This window comes from Neodiprion fabricii, chromosome 4 (genome assembly GCF_021155785.1).
Source record: "Neodiprion fabricii isolate iyNeoFabr1 chromosome 4, iyNeoFabr1.1, whole genome shotgun sequence".
NCBI classification, from domain to species: domain Eukaryota; kingdom Metazoa; phylum Arthropoda; class Insecta; order Hymenoptera; family Diprionidae; genus Neodiprion; species Neodiprion fabricii.
The window spans coordinates 3148314-3172096 of NC_060242.1; the positions used below are offsets into that span (position 1 = coordinate 3148314).

Here is a 23783-nt window from a genome sequence, read left to right on the forward strand (position 1 = left end):
AATACCGTGAATAGTTGGTTTTTTATTGTTTTTTTTTTTTTTTTTTTAATTTTATTTTCCAGCACAGTTAATTGGTAATGAAAATACATAGCAGCGATTAGGTACGTTGTAAAAGTAAATATTCGACCGGGCGTAAATGAGGAATAAAGAAAAGCGTATCGGAGGATCTCGTAATTTGAGTAGCTAATAATATTGAATAGCTAATAAGCTTGGCCGTTTGAGCGATTAGAATTGGGGCAACTCGTTTCCCTTCTCCGGGATTGAACTCTGGCCCTCAACGGTTTTACTTTAAAGTATACAAACATCCGAGTTTCCCAAGCTACGGAGGAGCCAGCGAACTAACGCCTAGTTATAGTTTCCTCTACAGAGAGATTCGTGTTGTCTCTCGGTTCGTCCCTGGGTATGTGTATACAATATATACAGTTACACGTTTCGTGTATACACGCGACCGTGTCTAATTATAAACCCGCGGTGCCACTGCGGAGAAACTCTCATCCACGAATTACGATACCTATTCTCCATATGTATATATATGTGTGTATGTATAAAGATAGAAAGATAGAGAGAGAGAGAGAGGGGCGAAAAGAGGTCAAAAGCAGGGTCAATTAGTCTGAAAGCTCAAATTTCGATGAAAGCATGTTCCGTATTAGAGCTTTCAAATATTTCCGATACACAGTTACACGTGTAATGATTGTATGAACAGTGGAAAAAAGAGAGAGAGAGAGAGAGAGAGAAACGCGATTGAAATTTGAAATTTGAAATTTGAACCTTGGACTGCATCCCGATTTCCTGTTTTTTAGGACAGATCGATAAAACTAAAAAAAAAAAAAAAACGGCTAAACGGAACTAAGAACGGCGAAAAGAGGAAACGTAATTTAAGGTAAAAATCGGGGAACGACGGTTTCGTGAAAATGCGAGATCTGGGATTAGCCGGATTAATTAATTTATGCAAAGCGATAACCGAAAAATCGAGACCGACCTCCGGCATCGACATCGCGCTTTATGATTTATTCCCGATTTTCTATATGCTTGCTGTAAACCGGCTCAAAATGCGTCCTGCGTTTACAGGCGGTTGGGTTGTGAATTAAATAATACGCGATTTTCTCCAGGATTCAATCCACACGCGTAAGCAAATAATTTATATGTATACGTGTATAGGAACGATAATAATACGTTTGCACAGATGTCTAAATCCATATATATACATATATATATATATATGTAACTGTAATTCTGGATTTCAGAATTGTAAAAATTTTAATGGTGCAAATTGTGAATTTTGTGAACCGAGTGGAACTTGGCTTTATTCTATTTATTTATTTATTTATTTTTTTCGTTATTTTATCAAAACATTTTTTCTGTTTTCAGTCGTGTTTTCTGTATAAAATTTTGAAACAAATCGCGAGTGTGTTTGAGAATTGGAGAAACAATCTTGAAAATGGGATGAAAACGAAAAAAAAAAAAAAAAACAGACCCCATTCCGAATCTTGGGTGAAAATATTTCATTTCATAAAATTAAATGTTTTTTTCTTTCCCTCGTTTCTTGTTTCACGAAAATCAATTTGGGGTGTTTTTCCAAAGGGGGTTTAAAAAACCACGGAGCACAGACGAGCGATTGAAACGAAAGTTTGAAAATTTTCGCGTTACTTAACAAGGTAGGAAAAATCCTTGGTGGATGAAAAAAAACAAAAAAAATAAAAAAATAAAGGTCACGGTGAAACTTTTCCCGAATTGACGCGGAATGCCCCATAGGTTTTTCATCGTTACTCCGGTTGGGTACAAGCCTGCAACGCAGCCCCGAAGGTTAGAGAAAATTCTCGTCTTTTTCTCGGTAATTTTCGATACCTGTGTTTTCGTTTTTTAACCTCTCTCTCTCTCTCTCTCTCTCTCTCCTTTTCTCTTTCCTCGCTTCCTCCCCGTTAGCCCGGCGTTTTAGACTCGTTTCGCGTGCCCTTCCCCAACGTCCCGTGGGTCTTTCGTAGGTAGTCGGAAACAAAGCCCGGATTCCCAGGCGCAATAAAGCCACCCCCGAATCGCTTTTGCGCAAAAACGTATCAGAGGCGTCGGGAGTGCCGTTTGGTGCCTCCGGCTCTCGTCCTCCTCGTCCTCCTCGTCGGTAACCTGCAGCCGTGGGGTTAGTCACCTGCTTTTCGTGCTCTACAACCTCTGTTCGTGACACTTGCGCTCAACCACCGAGCCGCGCGCACAAGCACAGCGTTATTATAATACACCCTCAACGACTCTGCAGGAAACTCGAGGGTTCGCAAAACTTCCCCCAAACTCCGTACCTCCCCGTGTCTGCTTTTGCGGTGCTAAAATTTAAATTAAAATTTTACAGAGGGAGAGAGAGGAGAATAAGGAAAGAACGCTGGGACGAAGATGAAGAAAAAGAAGCAGAAGATCTTAAAGAAGCAGCCTATACATGGAAGGTTGAATATCTGAAGACAATAGAGAAATCTGACAAAAGAAAAATGCAACAATTTTGTAATATTCAACGGAACAAGAATAACAATATCGACCCCTTAAGGCGGGAGTGCAGCTTTCTTGGTCTAAAATCGTACCGATTTTTAGCAATTTGGTTTTTCTTTTCTCAAAGAAAATTTAAACACTCGGAGCAATTTGAGTTTGAGGGTTTTATTATTTATAGCTTCAAGAACATTTTACGATTTTCTCATTACAATTAATAACAAAATGCCCAAGTTGTCCGACTCACCCCTTAAATTGATTCGGAATACTAAAAAATGATTCTTCAAAGTGAAATCCGCTCTTAATTTTAATATTAACCCGTGCCCCGAAAGACCTTTAAAGAAGTTGAGATCGATTTTTTTTTTTTTTTTTTTATCTATTTGCATACGAACACTGAAATAACATTGTGCGGCAACTCAAACTAATCTAAAAGTAATTTTACCTTTGGCTAAATTTCTTAACGTGATACGGTTATTAGAGCAATGTAGAGATAAAAAGCTCAATTTTTGATATTTGACAGAAGGAATTTGACGTACAGATTTCAAATTTTGATCTTCGAATTAAGACGAACGTTCATTTTTCCGTTTTCACTGTGCGAAATATACTTCGAATGTCGGACGCGATTATTTCGTTCGTTATTACTTTGAAACAACGAGAAGCCCGCGGACCCGTGTATATTATTTTGACTTTTTCCGATACGCGCGTCCCTCCTATTTTTTTTTCTCCTCAGGTTTTATCTTTACAGCAGTAAGGACGCGATATCAATATTTTATACGCTCAGGTTAAAACGGTCCTGTTCCGAAAAAGGAGCGTAATATCCGTCTACTATACGATAATACACGCACATCCAGCTTTGCCGTTAGATATTAGAATATGTGAAACATGGATCAAAGAGATACGAGGAATACCAAACCCCAAATTTTATACCTTTTTTCTTTCTCTTTCCCTCTTATCATCCTTCCTTTCCGTTCCGTTCCCTTTTATTCCCCCCCCCCCCCCCCCCCCCCCTCTTCCCCTTCTTCTCAGATATCAATTCTCCTATCCCCTCTGGCGGCCATACGATATTAAAATATACTTTTCTTTATTTTCCCGTCAATATATAAAAGCTAAAAGAAATTTTTTTACTCCTCCACTCAACCCTGTAATTGCATCCGAATATTTTCTTTTTTACCAGTAAAAACGTTCAACCCTCAAAGCCAAAAACAACGATTATCGCATCTGATATCCATACGTTTGCGAACCAGTTTCGAATAATGATTGAATTATTTCTAAGAAAAATTTAACAATATTTTTCAACATCAGCTACGAGAGAAAAAAATTTAAGAAAAAAAAAAAGTGTTGTTTTTACGTTAATTAAACAAATATCCCATAATGCGTAGTTCGATTTTGAAAAATCATTTCGACTATTTTTCTTATATAAGATAAAAAAAAAAAAAAAAAACCCAAGACGCGGCGATGATCGGACGAAAAGCTCGCAACGTAGAATCGCTTCCTCCAATTACCGTTAACGATGTAAAATCGTCAAGCGATAACGGGACCTCGGTATTATAGTTGCGGCTGAACGGGCCCACACGTGTTTCCGATCTATTAATAGTAAAAAGTATAGTTTTTACTCCCTGTTACGTACGTATATATTTACATAGCGGACTGGAGGCTCGTATCGTGTAGAGTAAAAAACCGAGGCATGGGGGGGGGGGGGGGGGGGGGGGGTTGGGGTTGGAAAGAAATGATACGAAAGAAACCGCGTCGCTTTTGTCAAAGAGCTACCGGGTAGTATACGGTTTAAAGAAATGCCAGTAGCTCGAATTTTTCCAGAGAGAAATTTCTCTTCCTACCATAAATATTTACAATAATGATAACGATAATAATAATAATCAACCGAGAGAGTGAAAAAGAGAGGGATTGAAAAAAAAAAAAAAGAAAAGAAAAGGGGGTTAAAATGAGAGGAAAACCGGAAACTCGGTGTCAACGCTTCCGCAAGCACAACCCTTTCTTTTCCACTCTCGTTTTTCAACCCAGCGCAAAACCCTCCGAACAATATAATAAGTGTGTAAGTCGCCTTTTGTGGATGAATTGTGTTTTTATTATTCAAAGCCGGCGCTGCTCTCGTTTCGTTCTGCAACTCGCTCGACTAATTATTATTATTATTATTATTATTGTTATTATTATTATTGGACTCGAACTTGCAGCTTCGCGCGGCAACAAAAGCGGAAGGAGCGAGAGAACGAATTCAAATTACATCGCAAGTTGCGTCGTTATTATTTTATAAACCGTAGCTTTTGTCCTGCTTTACTTTTTTTTTTTTTTTTTTTAATTTTTTATAAATCGTCTTACATCTTCCTTCTCTCTTTCATACATGTATACATTTATACTACCGATTTATACTCACGATTTAAAAACCTTGCCGATATTTGTTAAAAATTTACGGTTTCAGCATACGTGTAGATCGGTATTGCATCGTAATAATATCGAATCAAAATCGATCCACGAGTCCTCGTTTTTTCGTTACGGTAAAATTTAACGTCAAGATCGCAACGATCGAAAAAAAGAAAACATAAAAAATTCCCGACTCCGCTTCGTTTCGCACTCTCTTGCCTTCCGTCAAGAAAAACGAATAAACAAACAAAATGTAACAAGCAGCAAGGTAAACGAATGAATTGTAAATCACTGAAAAACAGAATAGAGGAAAGAAAAAAAAAAAAAAAAGAACACCGCGTCCATCGTGCGATTTTTGCCGTTTATTATTACAATTTGCATCTGGCTACGATTAGCGAGGCGAGGATTTTCTTTTTCTTTTTTTTTTTCTTTTTCTTCCTATCTCTCAACACGCAAAATTTATTATTCCACCGAGTTAATTGCGCCATCCTTCTGATCGAAAGGAATTAGCGAGTCGCCGTTCACGGAATCCACTTTGCACCGAAGCAAGCTCAACGATTCCCTTAATTCTTCTCGTCTAATTTTTTTTTTTTTTTTTATCTTTCCTCCCCCCTCCCCTGCCCCGCGATCATCGGCGGAGCTTTTTTTCACCGGGTGACGGCGTAAAATGCCGTTCATCCTCGAGTGGTTCTGCCTTATTTCACCTCGCCTTGTGTACGTTTTATGACCTCATAGTCGGGAACACGGGGGTTAGAGGATTCTTCTTTTTGTGCAAACCGTTGGCGTTTTGCTCCAGCGATTTTTCCCTGTTGATTTTTTTTTTTTTTTCTTCTTCTCTCCTCTCCTCCTCCGCCCCCCCCACAAGTTCTCGGAGATATCCTATTTCTCTACATCCTCGGTGAGCCTGAGATTGTTATCATTATCACCAGACTAAACACTTCTGTTATTGTTCTTCTTCTTATTCTTATTCTTGTCGCGATTTGTCGTTTTTTTTTTTTTTTTTCTTTCTACTCGAAGTATTATCAAAGAGAATTTTTGACATTTTTACGTTCTAGGATGGAAAGAACTCTCCATGCTTGGTTATCCTTTGATCCGCTTAAAGTTACGGAGTTCTGAACCTGCTTCGCAGCATCCCTTTTCTTCGGTTATAGATATGATGCATGCATACAGGTAACTACAATACGCTTTTACAATTTTCCTCTTCGCTCTTACGTAATAACGCTTTCTTCTTTATTTCACGGTATACTCGCAGCTCCTTGACTTTTCTTCCTCTGAGACAAACACGCGGCAAAAATTATCGTATTTAAACCCTACGTGTCAAAAGCGCGCATTTTAGGAAATCGTCGTTAGCTAAACATCAATTTTTGCCAACGATACTTCCGAACTTTCGTGTCTATCAAATTTTGTATGTAATGCAGTATAACACTTTGAGAAGAAGCCCTGAAAATTTTTTTCTAATCTCTTTGAAAGCCTCTCGAACGCTTTGAAAAAAAGTCATCCCGCAAAGTGTTGAATAAAAAAAAAAAAAATGAATTTCTATAACTCGTTTACTCCATCATATAATGTCTCAACATAATAAAATGGTACAAGTTTGACGAAAAGTTGGAAAAAAAAAAAAAACGGGCCGGATTTAATTTTTCTTTCGTTCTTTTTTTTTTTATTTTTGATCACGACGGGATTCGAGCCAAGTTTTGGATATCGGTGCTCGCTGCACGATTTACAATTTGGTTGATTATTTCTTCGTCGATCGAATTGCGATATCGTCACTCACCGGAATCGCGACGCAATCCTCGATTTCGGCGAGTGGCGCCTCGGAGCAAAATGTTCCCTCGGTTAGAAATGGTGGCCGAGGCGGTGGTGGAAGCCGGAATTCAGGTGGAGGTCCTGGACACTCGGGGCAATCCGTACCTTCCAGCGTCTCAAGCTCCTCCATACTCCTCGTCGGCGTACTGAAACACGATTCGAGAAAACGAGGAATTTAACATCGGATATTTACCGAATCGAGATACGAGTGGGATTAATTGTTTACTGACTAGGTTACGGAACGTATGATTCGCAACGAGATATGCAAAGAAATATTTCACATCGATTCCATGGGATATCTTTGGTCAGTATTGTGCTGAATCCAACAATTACTTCCATTTCCCTCATTAACAATAATGAAAAAAATCAACATTTCATTACAATCGACTAAACGATATTTCTTATAAAATTACAAACAAACAATTTGTTTATGAAATTTACTCAACGTTCAGTGTTCGTTCTTTTCGCCTTTGAAATCTTTTCTTCTTCTCTTCGATACTTCTCCGAACACGCTTCCGCTTTCCACTTTCTCTTTCCCTGTTTCTATTTATTCTCGAGTCTGACTCTGATACGTATTGAATTAAAGTAAGAAATCGCTTTTGCCTAGAATTTTTAGAATCAAGAATAGTATACCAGATTTCGAGTTGAACGAGAGTTTCACGCTAAATAAAACTACGAACACAGATTTAAGAAAAAAACCTAACGTGATTGAAATTTTTTGATTATTTTTCCCGGTTTCAGTGAATAAAAATATATATAGTATATAAAAAAAAAACTGTACAGTTTTATCGTTGCAGATCTGTGTAATTACGTTCATTTATAGGTATACCCATGGAATATACATAATATTCACGACAGGGTGAAAGAAAAAAATAAACACATCGCACTAATATTTTTTAAATTTATTCCAGGATTTGAAAACTGATTTTTTTCCAAACTTCCCGACTACAATCTTTTTAATTTTAATTTTTTCTTTTCCTCTTGCATTTGTCAATCGCACAATCATATCGTCGAATTTTCACGAGGAAACATAATATCCGACGTACGCTGCGTGAGTTGTTGAAATTCGAGCCGCTGCAGGAGTTTGCATCATTTAAACTGTAACTTGCATTTTATTCATTTATAATAATTCCGTCGGACATATTTTCCGTGAAATGCGATCCTGTTGCCGCTACCGCTTCGCGTCGAATTCAACTTTCTATTTTTCTCCGTTTGTATTTTCATCCCATTTGCAAAATTTGTTCGATAGGCTGGAAAAAAAAAAAAAAAAACTAAAAACATTTGGATTTCGATGAAAATTTACACTCGTCGTTTTGTCGGGTGGCTGATTACGAATCTGAAGTCAGTTTGCAAAATCCAAAACGGCTATCCGAAATGTTTGAAAGAAAATCTAAAAACATTCCGATTATCGTAGAAATCGGGTAGGCGGAGGTTTTTTTTTGTCACCGATAACGAATCCAAGCTCTCATATCGATTTAAAATCATCCAATGACGAATCTGAATTTCTGGTTAAAAATTCGAATTACATATAATTCGCATGTTTTCTCCCCACTCTCGATAGTCAAAAAACGTCAACTTCTGCCGGGATCGACGCGTTTCAACAACGGAACGCGTGATTACAAATCGACAGAGTGATAGTAAAATCGCGATTTGAATTTCGAGAGGCTCTTGTTGGCCTCGTGACAAACTTCAGGGGGCGTGGTACATGCTAATACAAATTCTAGCCGTGTACACGCGGTTAATTACCGTCTTATAACGAATCGGTCACGCCTGTCTTGACCGCGTTGGTAACCACCGCAAATTAATTGGCTCTCGCGTTTCGGCCAACTCTCGCCTCGATTCGACTACACCTTGGATGTAGCTCGTGATGATGTTCAAACGGCCCCTCTGCAGGGTGCCATAATCAAAAATGGCGTCGGGCGCGTCTCTTTCAACGTTATTATAATTACCGGGTGTCGAGTACGAGACCTCGGTATGACATTGTAAATTTTGGGGGCCATTTTTTATTAGCTCATAAAAAAAAAAAAAAAATACATCGCTCGTAGTTCGATACAGTTATAGACAGGATATTATTTTCCAACGAATCTTCGACTCAACGAGGTGATTGTAAGAGGGTACCTGTTTCGAAAAACGTAAAAAAATTTTAGATCGTTTCAAGTTCTATTTTTTTTTTCTCTTCTCTTTTTCGTCAGGATTTTCAAATTTTTTCCGACTGTTTTGACGGTCAAAATTTATGAATGACGTTTCTTTGGTACCTGTCGACATTATGTGGAATTAAATGCAAAAATGATTGAAAAAAGTTTTTTTTTTCTTATTTTTTTTTTATTTTATTCGATTTTTAGGAAAAAGTGATTCGCGGAATGAGAAAATATAAAGATACTTTAAATATGAAATCGTTGAAGAAGCAAACGGCAGGTGGTGTGTATATAATATTATACACAAACGTACGTGGATATAAAAATTTATCTACAAGGGATATGAAAAATGTTGATGTAATAAATTACACTTTACGCAAGCGTATTAAACACGCATACATGCACGTAGACAGAGAAATTTTACGAGCTTTAATGAATATAATAACCTAAGAAAAAAAGAGAGTAAAATAAAAACAAAAGTAAAAAAAAAAAAGAAAAAAAAATCAACGAAACGGATCTTTCAAGAATTTCATATATTATATTTAATATTTAAATTTGTAATACAGTTTCGTCCGATAATTGTAAGACACGTTGACAATCCTTTGCAGTGTCAAAAATTTCGCCGAGTCGATGTCGTTTCCGTAAACACAAAATTTATTCAAAAAAAAAAAAAAACGCATTTCAACGGGTTTTTAAATAATTTCCCGGCTGCGTTCGGGTTCCCCGAGGTCCGAGGTGAAATTAGTCAGCTCCTCCGAAGGCCCAAGTTAAATTTTACGCCCCCTAGATTTAGTGTTACAAACTTGTTCCAACTACCGTGGCGGAGAGCTGCGCGGCGTTTGGGTCGGTTCAAAGTTGCAAGGTCTGGTTTATGGAACCGCTCGTAAATCGGTCGACGGGTTTCGAGTTGCTGTTGCTGTTGCTGTTGTTGACGCTGCTGCCGCTGCTTGGCTGGGCGGAATTACACGGGACGAAGGTGAGGAAACTTTAGGGACAGCTACGTTTGCGAGAGAATAGAAAAGAAAAATTATAATTTATCTTTCGATAATATTCGCGTCGGCCGCGGCAAAGTCGCGAAATAAAAATCGAAGCTCATAAAATTAAAGCTAGAAAAAACAATAAAAAACAATTAAAAAAAAAAATAAACTTACACCCGTACGTAAATTGAATTTCGTTCGCGACTAGTGAAAAACGAGTTCTCAGGATTTTTCGACGCATCTGTTGGCGGAGATATGAAGTTGAGACGAGAGGCTGAAAATCCGGGATCCGAGACTCTGGCTTCGCTAAGAGCTTTCATGAAGAGTGGAAGGAAATAAAAATCATTACCCCGGTGCCTGGACGTAAAAGCTCCATTTCCGTTGTATAAAGCTACAGCTCAGCAGTGGCGGATACGGTATCAAAGAAAGTTTATTAGACGTAGCTGCCCGCCGGGATGAATTATTACAGTGACTTCCGAATGTGTTTGAAACGATTTCGAAATTTTCCGAGACATTAATAACAAAAATAATAATAACAGCCGATAAAAACGATATCGACGAGCGTATATCCGTGAAATTTTTGTTAAACTATTTCCAACCATACGCGATGCGACAAAAAAAAAGAGAGAAACGTCCTCTACGTCCGTTTAAAATAGCGTCGACACTACGTGAGAAGAACAAAAAATAAAGTAACAACCGAGCGATCGTTGTTATTATTGTTATTATTGCAAAACGCAGGGAATGAAAGAAAAAAAAAGTTATTTCTTTTTCTCACGCTATTAAAAAACATCACGTGACTACCGTAGGTAAAATTTAATCAGGATAAATTAGAAACCGCGGTGCTTTACGGGAAAAGCTTATAGCTAGTCGCTCTGCGGACCGTGCGGGTTGGAAATTTGCCTAATATGCGGGGTAATAAGCATACGTAATTTCGGCGTGTCCCACGTGGGAATTTAAAGGGCACGTCGCCGTTCCGTTTGCGGGGAAATTCGACGCGACACGCGGGCGTGTGTGTGCTTGCAAGCACACGAGCGCGTCGACGTTGCAGCGTTTATGTAGGTACATACGGAAACGAAAGCGTTCCGAGAGCAGCTTCTGTTTCCTGATTCGCCCGCGGCGCGGATGTCTGAAAAACGCGCACGTTCGCCGCCTGCAGTTTTCCGCGTTTCCCGGGACGCGGTCGGAGCCGGAACGTAATTTAATTATCAACATTTTTGCGGCGGCCCTCTTTTTTCAGAATTTCGAAACCGTCGCTCGACTCGACTTGTAAATACGTACGGTGGGATGATTCGTTTTTTTCTTTTTTTTTAACTTGTTTTAAGGTGACACTTGACAAAATTTGTGACGAATAATGAGAAAGAAGAAAAAAAACTGTGACACTGAGAGAAATTTGTAGTTCCGGTTACCGATCGGTTCTTAACTATTTTCATTTTTTATTCATTTTTTATTTCATTTGCTTGAAACGAAAGCTTTTACGACGCACTGGGTTGAAGGTATTTGTGCCTATACTTTATACATAAATACGTATATATATATATATATATGCAATGCAGAAACGAAGTCCGCTGGTGAATATCTCTAAGAAATTACCGCCGAGCAGCCAGGACGGCATTTATCGAGCCGCGGTGAAAGCGGGTAGGAATACGGCCGCAATGAAATTTCAAGCTTAGTTAAAAACTCCACGGACATTTTTCTTTATCAACTCAAGTTTGTGTAGATATTCCGTGCGTGTGAATCGCGAGTACAACGTAAGCAGCGTCGCAAACGAGGCGAGAGAGAGAGAGAGAGAAAAAAAAAAGAGAGAGGGAAAAGAGCTTTTTTTTTATACAGGTAAAAACGTGGTAAAATCGTATTACAGCTGTATAAGGTAAAGAAGGAGAAAAAAAAAGAGTGCTTGACCGAAAAATTAATGAATTCATGCGGAATATTATAATCCTCAATCATTAGCGGATTCCGAGGCTGATGATATGATATATAAGCCGTGGAGAGGAGAGGAGAGGAAACGTGGTCTCCAGTGATCCTGAAAATCCTTGAATTTCTCTTGCCCTTAAAAAGTTCCGGAAACATCCTTGAATCGTTTCTCGTGTCCTGTTAATATTCTATTTTTAAGGTTTGCTGCGATTCATATATTTGTACATGTTCACCGAGCAACTGTTTTTAAAAATTCTATTCCCTCCTCGAATTACGTATTTCATTTTTCCCAACCAACAAGTTTTTTAGTAGAACTAACGTAGGCACACCACGTACTCTTCGCTCCGCATTCGTGTATTCGTAATTTTTGCCCGAATCTTTTCGAATATCCCGTAAACGTGGAATTTGTCGTGAACGGGGTGTTCGTTTTTTTTCTTCCTTTTATTTTATTTTTTTTTCTGTCCTTTCGTTCTTACGGGACACCATGGCAAGACGACAAACCTATTAAAAGTTCTCCCGTCAGACTTCCGAATCACCGGCAGCAAAAAGCCCGCGAAGTTAGGTATGTTTGGTTATGTAATACATACACACGTGTATACTTTTTCGTTCGCGCACGTTTTCCCCATAAAATCCCACGAGGGTGATCCCCTGCCCCTTGGCGACGTTGCGTCCGAGCCGGCCGATACATATATATATATATATATATATGTGTGTGTGTGTGCGTGTAGAACAGAAAAGCGAATCTTTTTATCCACGCGTCGCGCGAGATGATTTTTCTTCCGAAAATCTCGTCGCGCGTTGCAAGAAACCTTTTTTTTTCTTCTCGATGGTTTTTTTTTTTTTTTATCTTATTATTTATCATCCACTTTCGTTCGCCAAAGTAGAAAATTAATCGTAGCTTCGCATTATGTCAGATATACGTCAAACTTTATTCCTTTACTGTCGATTTTTCTTCCTTTCTTTTTTCTTCAATTTGGTCCACCCAAGCCAAGTAATTTCTTGTAATCGTTTGTAATCGCACGTAATCCATTGTTATCGTACGTAATCACTTTGCAATCTGGGTAATATTTGTGTAATCCTCGCAGTCTTTCGGTAATTTTTGCAATCCTTGCCGTCGCTGTAATCTTTGTACATTTTCTGATCACTTTGCAATCCGTACGATATTATCGTGTAATTTTTGCCGATTTTGTTAGTCATTGTAATCATTGCTGTTTTCTGGAATCTTTGTAATTCTTATAATTTCTTTGCAATCGGGGTAATTAATTTTCGTGCAATGTTTGCAGTCTTTGGTTAATCCTTACAATCTTTGCTGCCTCTGGAATCTTTGTAATCCTCGTAATCCATGTAATCTTTGCAGTATTTCGTTAATGTAGTTTTCCTGAAAATTACGAGAGACGGCGTCGCAGTAGGCACGCGGAAAAAAAGGGGCTTGCGATTCGACTGCAGATTTGCACTTTAACTGTTGTGCGATATATATATACACACACACACACACACACACACAATAAGATGAAAATCGTCACTTCGTCAAAAAATATCATCGCTTTAACGGTTATTATAATCCACTCATCAGCTCGTTAAACAATTTATCAGATTAAATTCAACACCGGAAATTAGATTCTCTCAGGGAAAGAATTAATATCCGTTCCAAAACTGAACAGCAACATCGGCAGAAGCTGGATAACGATCGTTTTCTTCTTTCTACAGCAACGTCGTGTGAAAGGAACAAGAATATGCACCGAAAAAGAAGAAAAAAAAAATGAGGAAAAAAAAAGAAAGAAAAGTCGAAACGAAAAGAAAAGAAAGCACAACTTTTGGTCAGTTTTTCTACCGACTACAAGAGGAAGGTGGAGAAAAAAATAAATGTTTCGTCACGATTCTTTGTCCCGTTTCGGTTTCTTATTTTTTCACCACCGGATCTTCTCGACGGACATCTCTGTTTAAAAACATAAATAAATCGAGAGCGAAAAGCTTAACTTTCTTCATTTTCTCTCTGTCTACGTTAAAAAATTCTCCTATAGCGCAAAATTTTGAACGGCTGAAATTCTGAATTTTTACATTATACATTTATTAAGCTTATCATATTTAATGTTTCTTTTTTTTTTTGTAAATGATATTTATTCAATCCCCTTCAAGTTTTCGTATTTAGAAATTTTCCGAGTTTCAATCTTTTCAACACTTCGATTACTCGATCCCGAAGTCTCGGAATAATTTTTCTCGCAAATCCCGAGTCTTTAAGTCTCGCAATTTAAACCTGAGCCTGAAAATTAACCGATTTATAAATAATAAAAATTAAAAACCGATCGCCTTGTGCGAAGATAAAGCTTTTTTACACCGAGCGAAGTTCCTCAATGTTTCGTCCAAATTCTTAGCTTTTACGCAACTAACTCGAAGACGAGGAAAACTTGATCTGAGAATTTATAATTCCGTTCTAACGGTAATTCCTTGTTGCACTGCAGCGTTGCCCAATCATTCCGGACATTCTCCATAATTTATACCAGTTTACGAGAAACTGGGAAAAACGGCGTCGCGACTCGAGGAGACCGACTTTCGAGCTTCGCTCGAGTTTCACGATTTCCTTAATCGCATCGTGCGGTGTTTCATAGCCGTGGAAAGGCTGATCGTGCCCGATGAAATAAGACGTCGAGTTTCGCCGCTGCAGCTGCCTTGCCAGAAAAGATAAACTCTGATACGGTGTGCGGACGCGTCTGATCGTCGATTCAAAGCCTGCGCCGGAAGGAAGTTGGCGGCTTTTTGGATCGAGCGAAAAATCGGGACGATGAAATTAAGTTGCAGGTAACGTTACCGGAACGATGCGTGTTTCGAGAAAAATCGTTGTAAGCAAAATTGCGTGCTTTAATTTTGAAAAGCCATCTCCTTGAAAATCATTTTTAAATTGCCGCATTATTTTCAACGCAACGTATTGAAATTCGTTTATATGTATGTACGGCGAATCTTGTATGATGAATTCGAATTATTTGATATTCTTAAACAAACAAATGTTCGAAAAACATTTTGACTTAAATTATTCCGATTCGAAGGATATCGATGTTAATTTTTTTTTTTAATGAATAAATTAAAAATAAACAAATTAACGAATATCGTGATTTGATTATAACAACTTTTGTACAATAGTTTCTGTTTTAATTGCACAAATTTCGTCGAGTGATCATGAAATATAAAAAAAAAAAAATAGTTCCAATTAAGTGAGCAGCGGTTGAAATGATAAATTTTCTCGTAGAAACGGAGAGGAGAAAAAGAAACTGGTCATTATTACGCGAATCTTATAAATCGTTGGCAAGAATTCCATCAGCTGCAACTTCAGTCATTCCAACGTACGTTATATTTAAAAGGTTGCATCGCGTTGATTTTCAATTTCTCCTACGTAGATTTTAGCGCGTACAGTTTAAGTCGCAAGTTTTTTGGTGTCCGATCCCTGAATCGGTTAATGAATAAAAACAAAAAATCTTGAATTAAAAAACAAAAAGGACATGAAAATAGATTCGTGTAAAAAAATCTGGACGAATACAATTATCGAACTCGTATCTTTGAAATTCACCTTTTTATACGCAGCGTCTTAGAGATGGTGAAATAAATCCGCTACGATGGCTGCATTTTTAATTATAATAATTATTTCAGCATTATTCCACTTTCTTTTTTCTTTTTTTTTTTTTGTACCATAAATACACACAGCTAATAATCACCTTCGGCTATTCATTGTGTATCACTATTATTATTCTTATTATATCTAACACGTTGCACCGAAAATCACTTTTCAGCAGGTTGAGATTTATTCGCAATCCGACAGGTTTCACCGTTGAAATTGCGAAGGAAAATAAAAGAGAAAAAAAATAAAAAAAAAGAAACGGAAAACGTGATTCAAGAATATTACTCCGCACTGTCGTAGGCGTTGGTTTAATCTTGCGTATTTTTACCGTTTTATCTATCCCCCTCTTCTTCTAACTTCCACGAAACTGCATTTCGACGTTAAAAAAACGATTCCACAATCACGATAAATTCAACAAATACCGCACACGTCCGAAACACTTGGAACAATTGCAACACATCGAGGCAATCATTTCACCGCATCCACACGCTGCGTTTTCCCTCATCCGTCGCATAATCACCTCGATTCTCATCAATTACATCGCACTGACTCACCTTTCAAATTATCATTTCGTTTCAACGAACTATAACTTTTACTCCACAAATTGTTACAACTAATATCCTTTCCCCGATCTCGGTCAAACATAAATAAAAAAAAAAAAAAAGATAAATTTCAACAACTGATATTACACGTTGATACAACCACTCCGAAACGAAAAGCTCCAATCAACTCTCTCGACGAAACTTTTCGAGTTAAGGAATTCGCAACGTTGGACAACGAAAAAAAAAAACCAAAAAAAAAAAAAAGAAAAAAAAAAACCAGCAATCTTCTCAATTATTCAAAAAGCTCCCGTTTTCGAATAAACTCGCACACGTCGCCGAGGCTCCGGAATTTCGTTCCTCGCACCTCGGGATCGCGGAGCAGACTGTTGCTCCGAAGCTTCGGCTCGCAAGTCCTTCCCTTCTGCTGCCTGCGCTGCGGTTCAATTTCTCTTTCCCCAGCGCCGGGCAGCCGGTCGGTGTTCTCTCCCTCCCCCCCCCCCCCCCCCCCCCACCACCTCTTTTTCCATTCGGCGTCGGAGGGGCGACGGTGGCGTCGTTTGTCGGTGCGGCACGCACGCCTCTCTCCCTCCTCCCCTCCCCTTCCGCCCGGCAAGGAAAATCTCCCGTGGGATAGGAAAGCGACGGCGGCTGCGGGGGGGGGGGGGGGGGGAGGGTAGTCGGGATCCGGAGGAGGCTGGAAACTTATCGCGTGAGTGGCGTTGGTGGGGGGGGAGGGGGGAGGGGGAGGCTCGAATTTGTCCCCGATGGCGGGGAGGAGGAGAAGGAGGAGGAGGATGGCGGGGCTGGGAGGGGGTGGGTGGGGGGGGGGTGAGGGGGGGAAAGAGCAGCCTCGGGAAGTGCCCTCCATCCAGAGGCCTGAGATCACGGCGTCTCTCTTCGGTCCAGAAGAGCACGCGACCCGTTTGTCGGCCGACTGAGGAGGAAGAGGAGGAGGAGGAGGAGGAGGCTGACCGACTCCCGGTAGCGAGTTTCAGCTTCCAATTCATGGTCTGCGTGGAAATATGATGTATAGCAGTGGAATGAGGAGGGAATTTAGAGGGATATTTTTTTTTTTTTTTTTTTTTTAGGAAACGTTAAAAATGAAAGGAGTTTAATGTGAACGGGAATTGTGGAAGAGCTTTGGAATATTTTGGTAGTTGCGAGTTCGCACCCCTTTTCGAACGATACGCGTTTTGTAATTGCGTAGAAGAAACTCGGGAAACGCGGGTAATTTTTTGGGTTTCAAATATATCGGTCATTGGTTAATTTCAATGGAAATCGATCGAATTGCGACGATTCATTGACTTTGATTTAGAGCGAATACCGTCGACTTGTCTTGTGATTTTCGTTCGTTCGATCATGATTTTCGTACAAATGATTTTTTCATGAAAATTAATGAAAATCACTTGGGGTAAACTGAAAATCGACGAAGGTACGTAGAGCTGAAAATTCATGGAATTTTAACGAATTGAAATCGTTTAGTTTTCGCAGCAAGACTTGAAACGTTTTTCACGATTTCTTCACGTAAAATCCAGAGATTCGGAATAATTTTCAACGATTTCAGTAATTCCTTGTTGCGTAAAAAAATATCAAAGTCATTCGAGTCGTTATTTTGATTCACAGTTTCACATTTTCGTTCGCAATCTATAAATTTCAGACCAATTTTCCAAACAAATCAGCCTTCGTTGGAAAAAAAATTGATTAGTTTTTTACTCGGTACATAAATTTTCCGAAACTATTTTTTATTTTTTTTTCTTAACAACGAATATTTTCACGCAACCGATTGTTATTTCCGATTCAAAACACGGTCGAATTCGTCGTTCTCTAATTTTCGTCCCCGCTAGATTTAATGCCGAACGTATATTTCGATCAATCATTCAAAAAAAATTCACATCCGTAACGATTTGGATAAAATCTCCGTAAAACTGCGACGTATTTTCGTGCCGAAACAAAAATCAATCCGTATTAACGATCGTCTCTAATAAACGTGTTCGAGTCGATACGGATTAAAATATCGTACGCGAAATTCGGATGAAAAAACAAAAATAATAAAAAACTAAAAATAAATCCTCCAACAGTTGTACTAAAATTTTTTCTGCCAACGTTGCCGTTTACGCGTGGAATAAAAAACTGGACAAAGTTTCCGACCATTCGTCCCTCCGCCATACAGGAACCATCGGAGATTATCACTCTCGTCGATGGTTCTCGACATTTTTCCTCCCCCCTCGTTCCGGTACCGCCATTATCCAAAGCCTACGAGAGAAGAGAGAAGTTCTCGAGTGGTCGCGTCAAGCATGAACGTCGAGAGAGGTGCGGCAGAGTTTTTTCGAACACAATGGATTTACCTGTGCTCGTCGACGGAAGGGAAAAAGGTAACGGAGGTGGAGATCCGTTAAGTAAATATCGGTACTTAATTAAATTTGGATGTCTCTTGGTCGCGTGTTGGAGAGTCGACACGAGGGGTCAACGCGCCAGGTTTTTCAGCCACCGGTCTCTGGATTCTCTATATCCACGTGAAGAATCACTCGGAAATTCTACGAGTCCGTCAACTATCACCAAACATCGTTAAACGCCCGGAACGTGGGCTGAACGAACGCTTTAAAACCTGTGGACACTTCATCTCTGAACTGCAGTCGCTCTGGGAAAGACAAACTTACTCGAAAATCCGCAAACACTTCGGGCCGCTTATCCTATTCGTAATAAACGACACGTGGAAAATACTCTCGAGTAAAACAAGGATGAATTTGCGACCCTTAAAACGATAGGTTCTTTTTTTTTTGGCACTTTTTTCTTACCATCGACTCGGGATAATTCCGACGGATTTTACAGCAGGGCTTTAGAATCGTTTTCACGGAAATAGATTTTTCACGCGCTGAATATGCGTATAGAAATTCTCGTTTTTTGTAGTTTTCTTTTTTTTTTCTTTCTAAATTTTCTCTACGGGGTTAAAGTTTACAGATTATTCGGTTCAAGGATGTATACATTTTTTAACAAAAGTGAGTCTCGTCGACGATATTGAATACTTTGTGATGAGATAAAAATCTGTAAATAACCGACTAAAATCAATCCGATAAGAATATAAAGTTTGAATAATAATAATAATTCCCAAAAGTTATCAACGAATTTTATAAACAAAACATTTTAAAAAAATTCCTGTCTATTCAGAAAAATCAAGGAATTCATTTCACATGACAACATGACAACAAAAAAACATTCCCTGAAAGTTTGTTAAGCAATGTGCAGTGTTTTTCTAGTATCCGAATTTTGAATTCACCTGTAAATATACCAAATCCTTTACAAATTTCATTCCATCAATTTTACTCATTTCCTTGTGCCGAATCGATCGAAGAACCAAAAAACATTGCGGCTGACATTATTGCAACAATAATTTATCCATTCGCATAATAAAATAGCGCGGTCTTAGAGTTGATGACGAAGGAGGAAGAATAAGAAGAAGACGATCGATCCGCTTCTCCCGTCTCTTGATCACCCGCGCCATTCGATTTCCCATTGTTATATATTTCCTGAAAAAGCTCGGTGCAAGTCGATCGGCCTGCAGCGAGTCCCCCCTCCCTTCTTCTCTCTGTTCCCGTAATTGGTTCGTTTCCGTGGTTCGGTGTGTGCCCCGCAACCACACGTATCGAGATGATCGGGTTGGGGAGAAAATACGAGGCTGCGGGACAGAGTTAAGCTCGTTAAGCTCTTGCGTGGCTCTCGCCCGGTAGAAATTGAACCTCGGTGTGTGTTCGTCGACGCGAATCCTCAGATCTTTTTTCATCAAGTTCTTCGCGGTGTCAAAATTTTCTTTCGTAATCATACATGCGTCGCACGTTTCCTCGATACATGTGTAATATTTTTGAATTTTCAGACTTTAAAACGTTTTCTAGTTGATAAAAAAAAAAAAAAAAAAAGAAACAAATTTCTTCAAAATTCAAGCGCCGTATTTCAACTCTAAGATAGACCGTTTTGTGATCAAAGTGTGGAAATAAGATGGGAAAAGCTTTCTTTGCTCTTTGAAATTTTAATAAATCGTTGACGACTGTATCGAATATGATGAAAAATACATATTTCTTTAGAGAATTGAAAGATCTAAGAAAAGCCCTGACGCATAAAATTCGTAAACGAAAGTGTTCGTGTGTTAATTAACGTTCAAAGTTTAATTTGTATAAAATTATCGATCCGTCAAGTGTATAGCTACGAAACAAACAACTCTATCACAAAGCATATCACATCGCATTTTCCACTATTGTCGGTATATTCGTGAAACGACTTGTAAAATTTCAACGAGAGAAAAAAGTTTTTCCCACGTTATTTCCGTAAGACATACATCGATCGCAAAGCGGACCGTGTCACAGTCGATACAGAAAGCTAAAATTTTTAGGGAATATCTCTTTTGATCAACTCGAAATCGTTCGAGCCTCTGGGCAAGCATAAAAATCAAAAACAACCCTATCAAGGATCAATATAATACATAAACGTGTAAATGTATGTATCGCAATAACGAAAAGGCAGAAGAAAAAGAGAGAAGAAAGATAACTTGTAAAATTGACGGAATGCTGTAGACGTCAGTTTTATTGCATCGGCGATAATCCTCGGCTCGAGTAGAATTTTGCTCCCAGAGGTTTCGTTTCGTCGCTTATCAAGCCCGGGGATGTCAACCTTAAGGTCTAAAAGCGCACGCGTGCCCGTGTTGCGACGTTGTTCCGCACGTACGTTGCTGCATCACGGTTTGCGTGCGTCCTACAGTTTGTCAAGCGTCAACAGGGCCCGCGGAACAAGGTTCAGAGATAATTCAAGATAAGATTACGGCCCGTCGCCGCACCGCTCCAAGTCTTAACGACCCATATACACCGCTGCATATAGAGTGACTCAGAGAGCGTTTCAGGCCTCCTAAAGTTCTAAGCCACTCTCGAAGATGTTACGAACCGACGCCGCCGAGAGACAGGCATGAAAAAAACACGTAGACGAGAAAAAGTTGGGGAATCGTCGAGCACGTGACGAAGAATTGTTTCGTGCTTTTGAGCGGAAAATTTTTTAATGACGCAAGGAATAAAAAAAAAAAAAAAAACCTTTTCATCGGCGTTCGAGCTTTATTCCGTATCGATTCTTGACGATATATATTTTTTTTTTTTTCAATTACACAGAATATTTCACGTCGATCCGATAAATATTCTCCAAGTTGCGCGCACGTTTGCAAAAAAAGCTCTGCAGCGTTTCAGAGTGCTTTTGAAACTTTGAACGTGTTTTTCTTAAAACTTGTATATTTTCAAAGTCGGCGAGGGAAAATTTCGCGGAAACGGCTGAACCGATCGATCTTAAATTTTTACACGAGCTTTGTGAATATATTTTTCACCCCTTGATCGAATATTTTCCATTTTATGAACGTATTAAGGCGAATATTTTCATGGCAAATCGATTTTTTTCATCGACAAGCCACCGATTTGTTAATAATTAACATTAACAAAGACCAGATGATATCTTGTATTAACTAATTCATTTTTGTTTTTATTCATTTCGGATGATGCCTTTATAGGGAAGCTTTAAAAATCATTATTTTTACACATAAAAATATCAGAACGAAGTTCAATCTTACCCCAATACGTATATAAATTTTTGTATTAATAAGTTGAAACGTTTCTCCCTGAAAGTTCCTTGAAAAATTGCTTTTTTCGGCCTCCAAACTGCGTATAACCCTTTAAGGTTAATCTTATCAAGCCCGTGTACCGTATGGCAAATCCGTGAGGAGGGTGCGTTGAGGGTTGATGTACCTAAATCTGCTTTGAATTCGTCCTCCCAAAACGATATCATACCTATGTCGTAGTCGGCGTGGCACTCCGGGTTTGATAAAATCATACGTATAACCCCTGAATTTCTCTCGACATGTACGGGGATGATTTCAAGTCCGGCTGATAACTTTTTAATTAAATAACAGCTTAATTAAGCTGTATTTACGAGCCGTGGATGCGGATTTCGTTTCACTGAAACTTTCGCGTTTCGTGTACATGCACACACACACGCACACACGCAGAGATATGAAACACCCATAAATACACGCGTTGTTGAAAATAATTCTCCGTTGTTCGAAGAATTTTCACTCCCCCGTGTAATAAGGCCAAAGTTGTCTTCTCAATTCACATATTTCAAAGGACCATGATTTTCAATTGTTCTGATTGGAATAAGAATGAAAATAAATGACTAATATAATTGCCGAGAGAAATTACGGAAGCAACCAAACATTTTTGCACATCTGTATACGTATAGTATGTATATTACACTTCGGTTTAAACCCCTGAGCTTCACCCCTTCGCTCGGATCTGATGAAACTTCACTGAAGACTCCCCTCGGAATATAATTTTGAGATAAAAAGAAATCTGGTCAAATAAAAAATGAATCACTGTTCGCAAATACGATATGTTCTCAAAGTTTTCTACGATTCACACAGATGTTCCAGTTTTTATTTATTTTCAACATTATTACACAACCCGAACGTTCTTCTTTTAAAATTTTGCTTCTGGAGCTGATTAGCTTGCTTTTTCTTTTTTTTATCCAGGAATTTTTATATCCTCCGGACTGGCATGTGTGAAAATCAGTTCGATGATAAAATTCTGAAAATAGGTATATAAAAAAAAAAAAAAAACAAAACAACGGTGTATTACAAAGTGGGCGAAGATTAGATCACCTGGCTAAACGAGCCGCTCGCGAAGAGGTCTCAGCGTAATAAATATGGGAAGGGTTGTTCGGGATTTTAAGTAAGGCGAGAGAGAGAGGTGTAAGCTGTGTAAGGACGACGATAATGACCGTCAAAGTCCCGAGAGTGATTACGAGGTAGATGATGAGAGGAGTATAAAATGAAGAATGAGACGAAGAAGAGGAAGAGGAAGAACACGGCCGGAGAGCAACCCGCCTACGTATTGCAATCCCGAGTAGCGTCGGGCAATAAAACCGGGCCGTATAAGGCCGCCGTAAGGATCTAGCTTCGTCCTGACTTTCGGTAAGGATAAGACGTACACGTGTACCCTTCATCCCGGGGGTACCTGCCGCCTGGATCCCGGGTTGTTCACGCTGTTACCAATTAGACCCCCGAGGATCGTTCGACGCGCAATAAATTCACCTCTCGGTCCCAAAATTACCCGGGACTTCTGGGCCCCGATGAGTGCCGCCGCGGGAGGTTGCCTTGCGACGCTGACCGTTTTGTGATCCTCGAAAAAAGAAGAAGGAGAAGAAGAAGAATAAGAAGAAGAAGAATAACAGGAGGAGAAGGAAGAACCAGCAGCGATGATCTTGGGCATGTTTCTGGTCCCGGGACCACTTCTCAGAAGGCCCGAAAACAAAGCCGCTCCCGTTTTCCTCCCCCTCGTCCACGACCTTGTTTTCTCCCTTCCTTTTTTTCATTCTGTTTTTGTTTCGGGAATTTTTTAAACAAGAGGTGAAGAGCGAAGGGCGCAGGGCGCGTCAGTTGGCACGCGAACCCCGGGGCGAGACAGTCTGATATCTAAATTATCTCCCGGTGCTCCAGACTCACCCCTCTGGCCCGCGTTCCACACTCGTTCGTTCGCGCCAGTTGGGTGAGACGCGGAGATAATTGGCGGGCCTGGCCCTTCAGGTACCTCCAGGGCCTTCGTCAGACCGAACCCTCATGGAAAGGCACTCGTTATTAACCGGCCGCATGTCACACTCGCGGAATTTGTTGCGATTCGCCTTTTCTTTATTTGGGTCGTGGGGGGAAGGGTAGTGATTGAGTCGTCGGGCCTCGGAAATGTCCTGAAATTCCCCCAGCATCGAAAATTTTACAAATGTGATAGAAACCCGTTAATTTGGAAATGATCGTGAAACCGTGAGGTGAAATGTTTCAACGTCATACCAACCATTATACGCGACTGGATATCGGCTTTTGAATACCGAACGCCAAGATAACGATCGAGTTGAATCATTCGGATAGATTAATTGACATAATCATTAGTCGATC

At 39.4% G+C, this 23783-nt stretch overlaps 1 protein-coding gene across 3 annotated transcripts in view; it reads right to left on the bottom strand.

Annotated features, from left to right (window-relative positions):
• The window catches only part of LOC124179889 (latrophilin Cirl), a 177975-nt gene that overhangs the window by 32967 nt on the left and 121225 nt on the right, over positions 1-23783 (bottom strand). For 2 of the 3 annotated variants that reach the window (XM_046564745.1, XM_046564744.1), the window contains one exon: positions 6614-6791. In XM_046564745.1, the coding sequence (XP_046420701.1) occupies positions 6614-6775 (162 nt within the window). In that variant the 5' untranslated portion in view covers positions 6776-6791. Of the gene's footprint in view, positions 1-6613; positions 6792-15227; positions 15278-15372; positions 15984-23783 lie in introns of those variants that run through there. The other variant, XM_046564746.1, reaches the window with a different exon arrangement.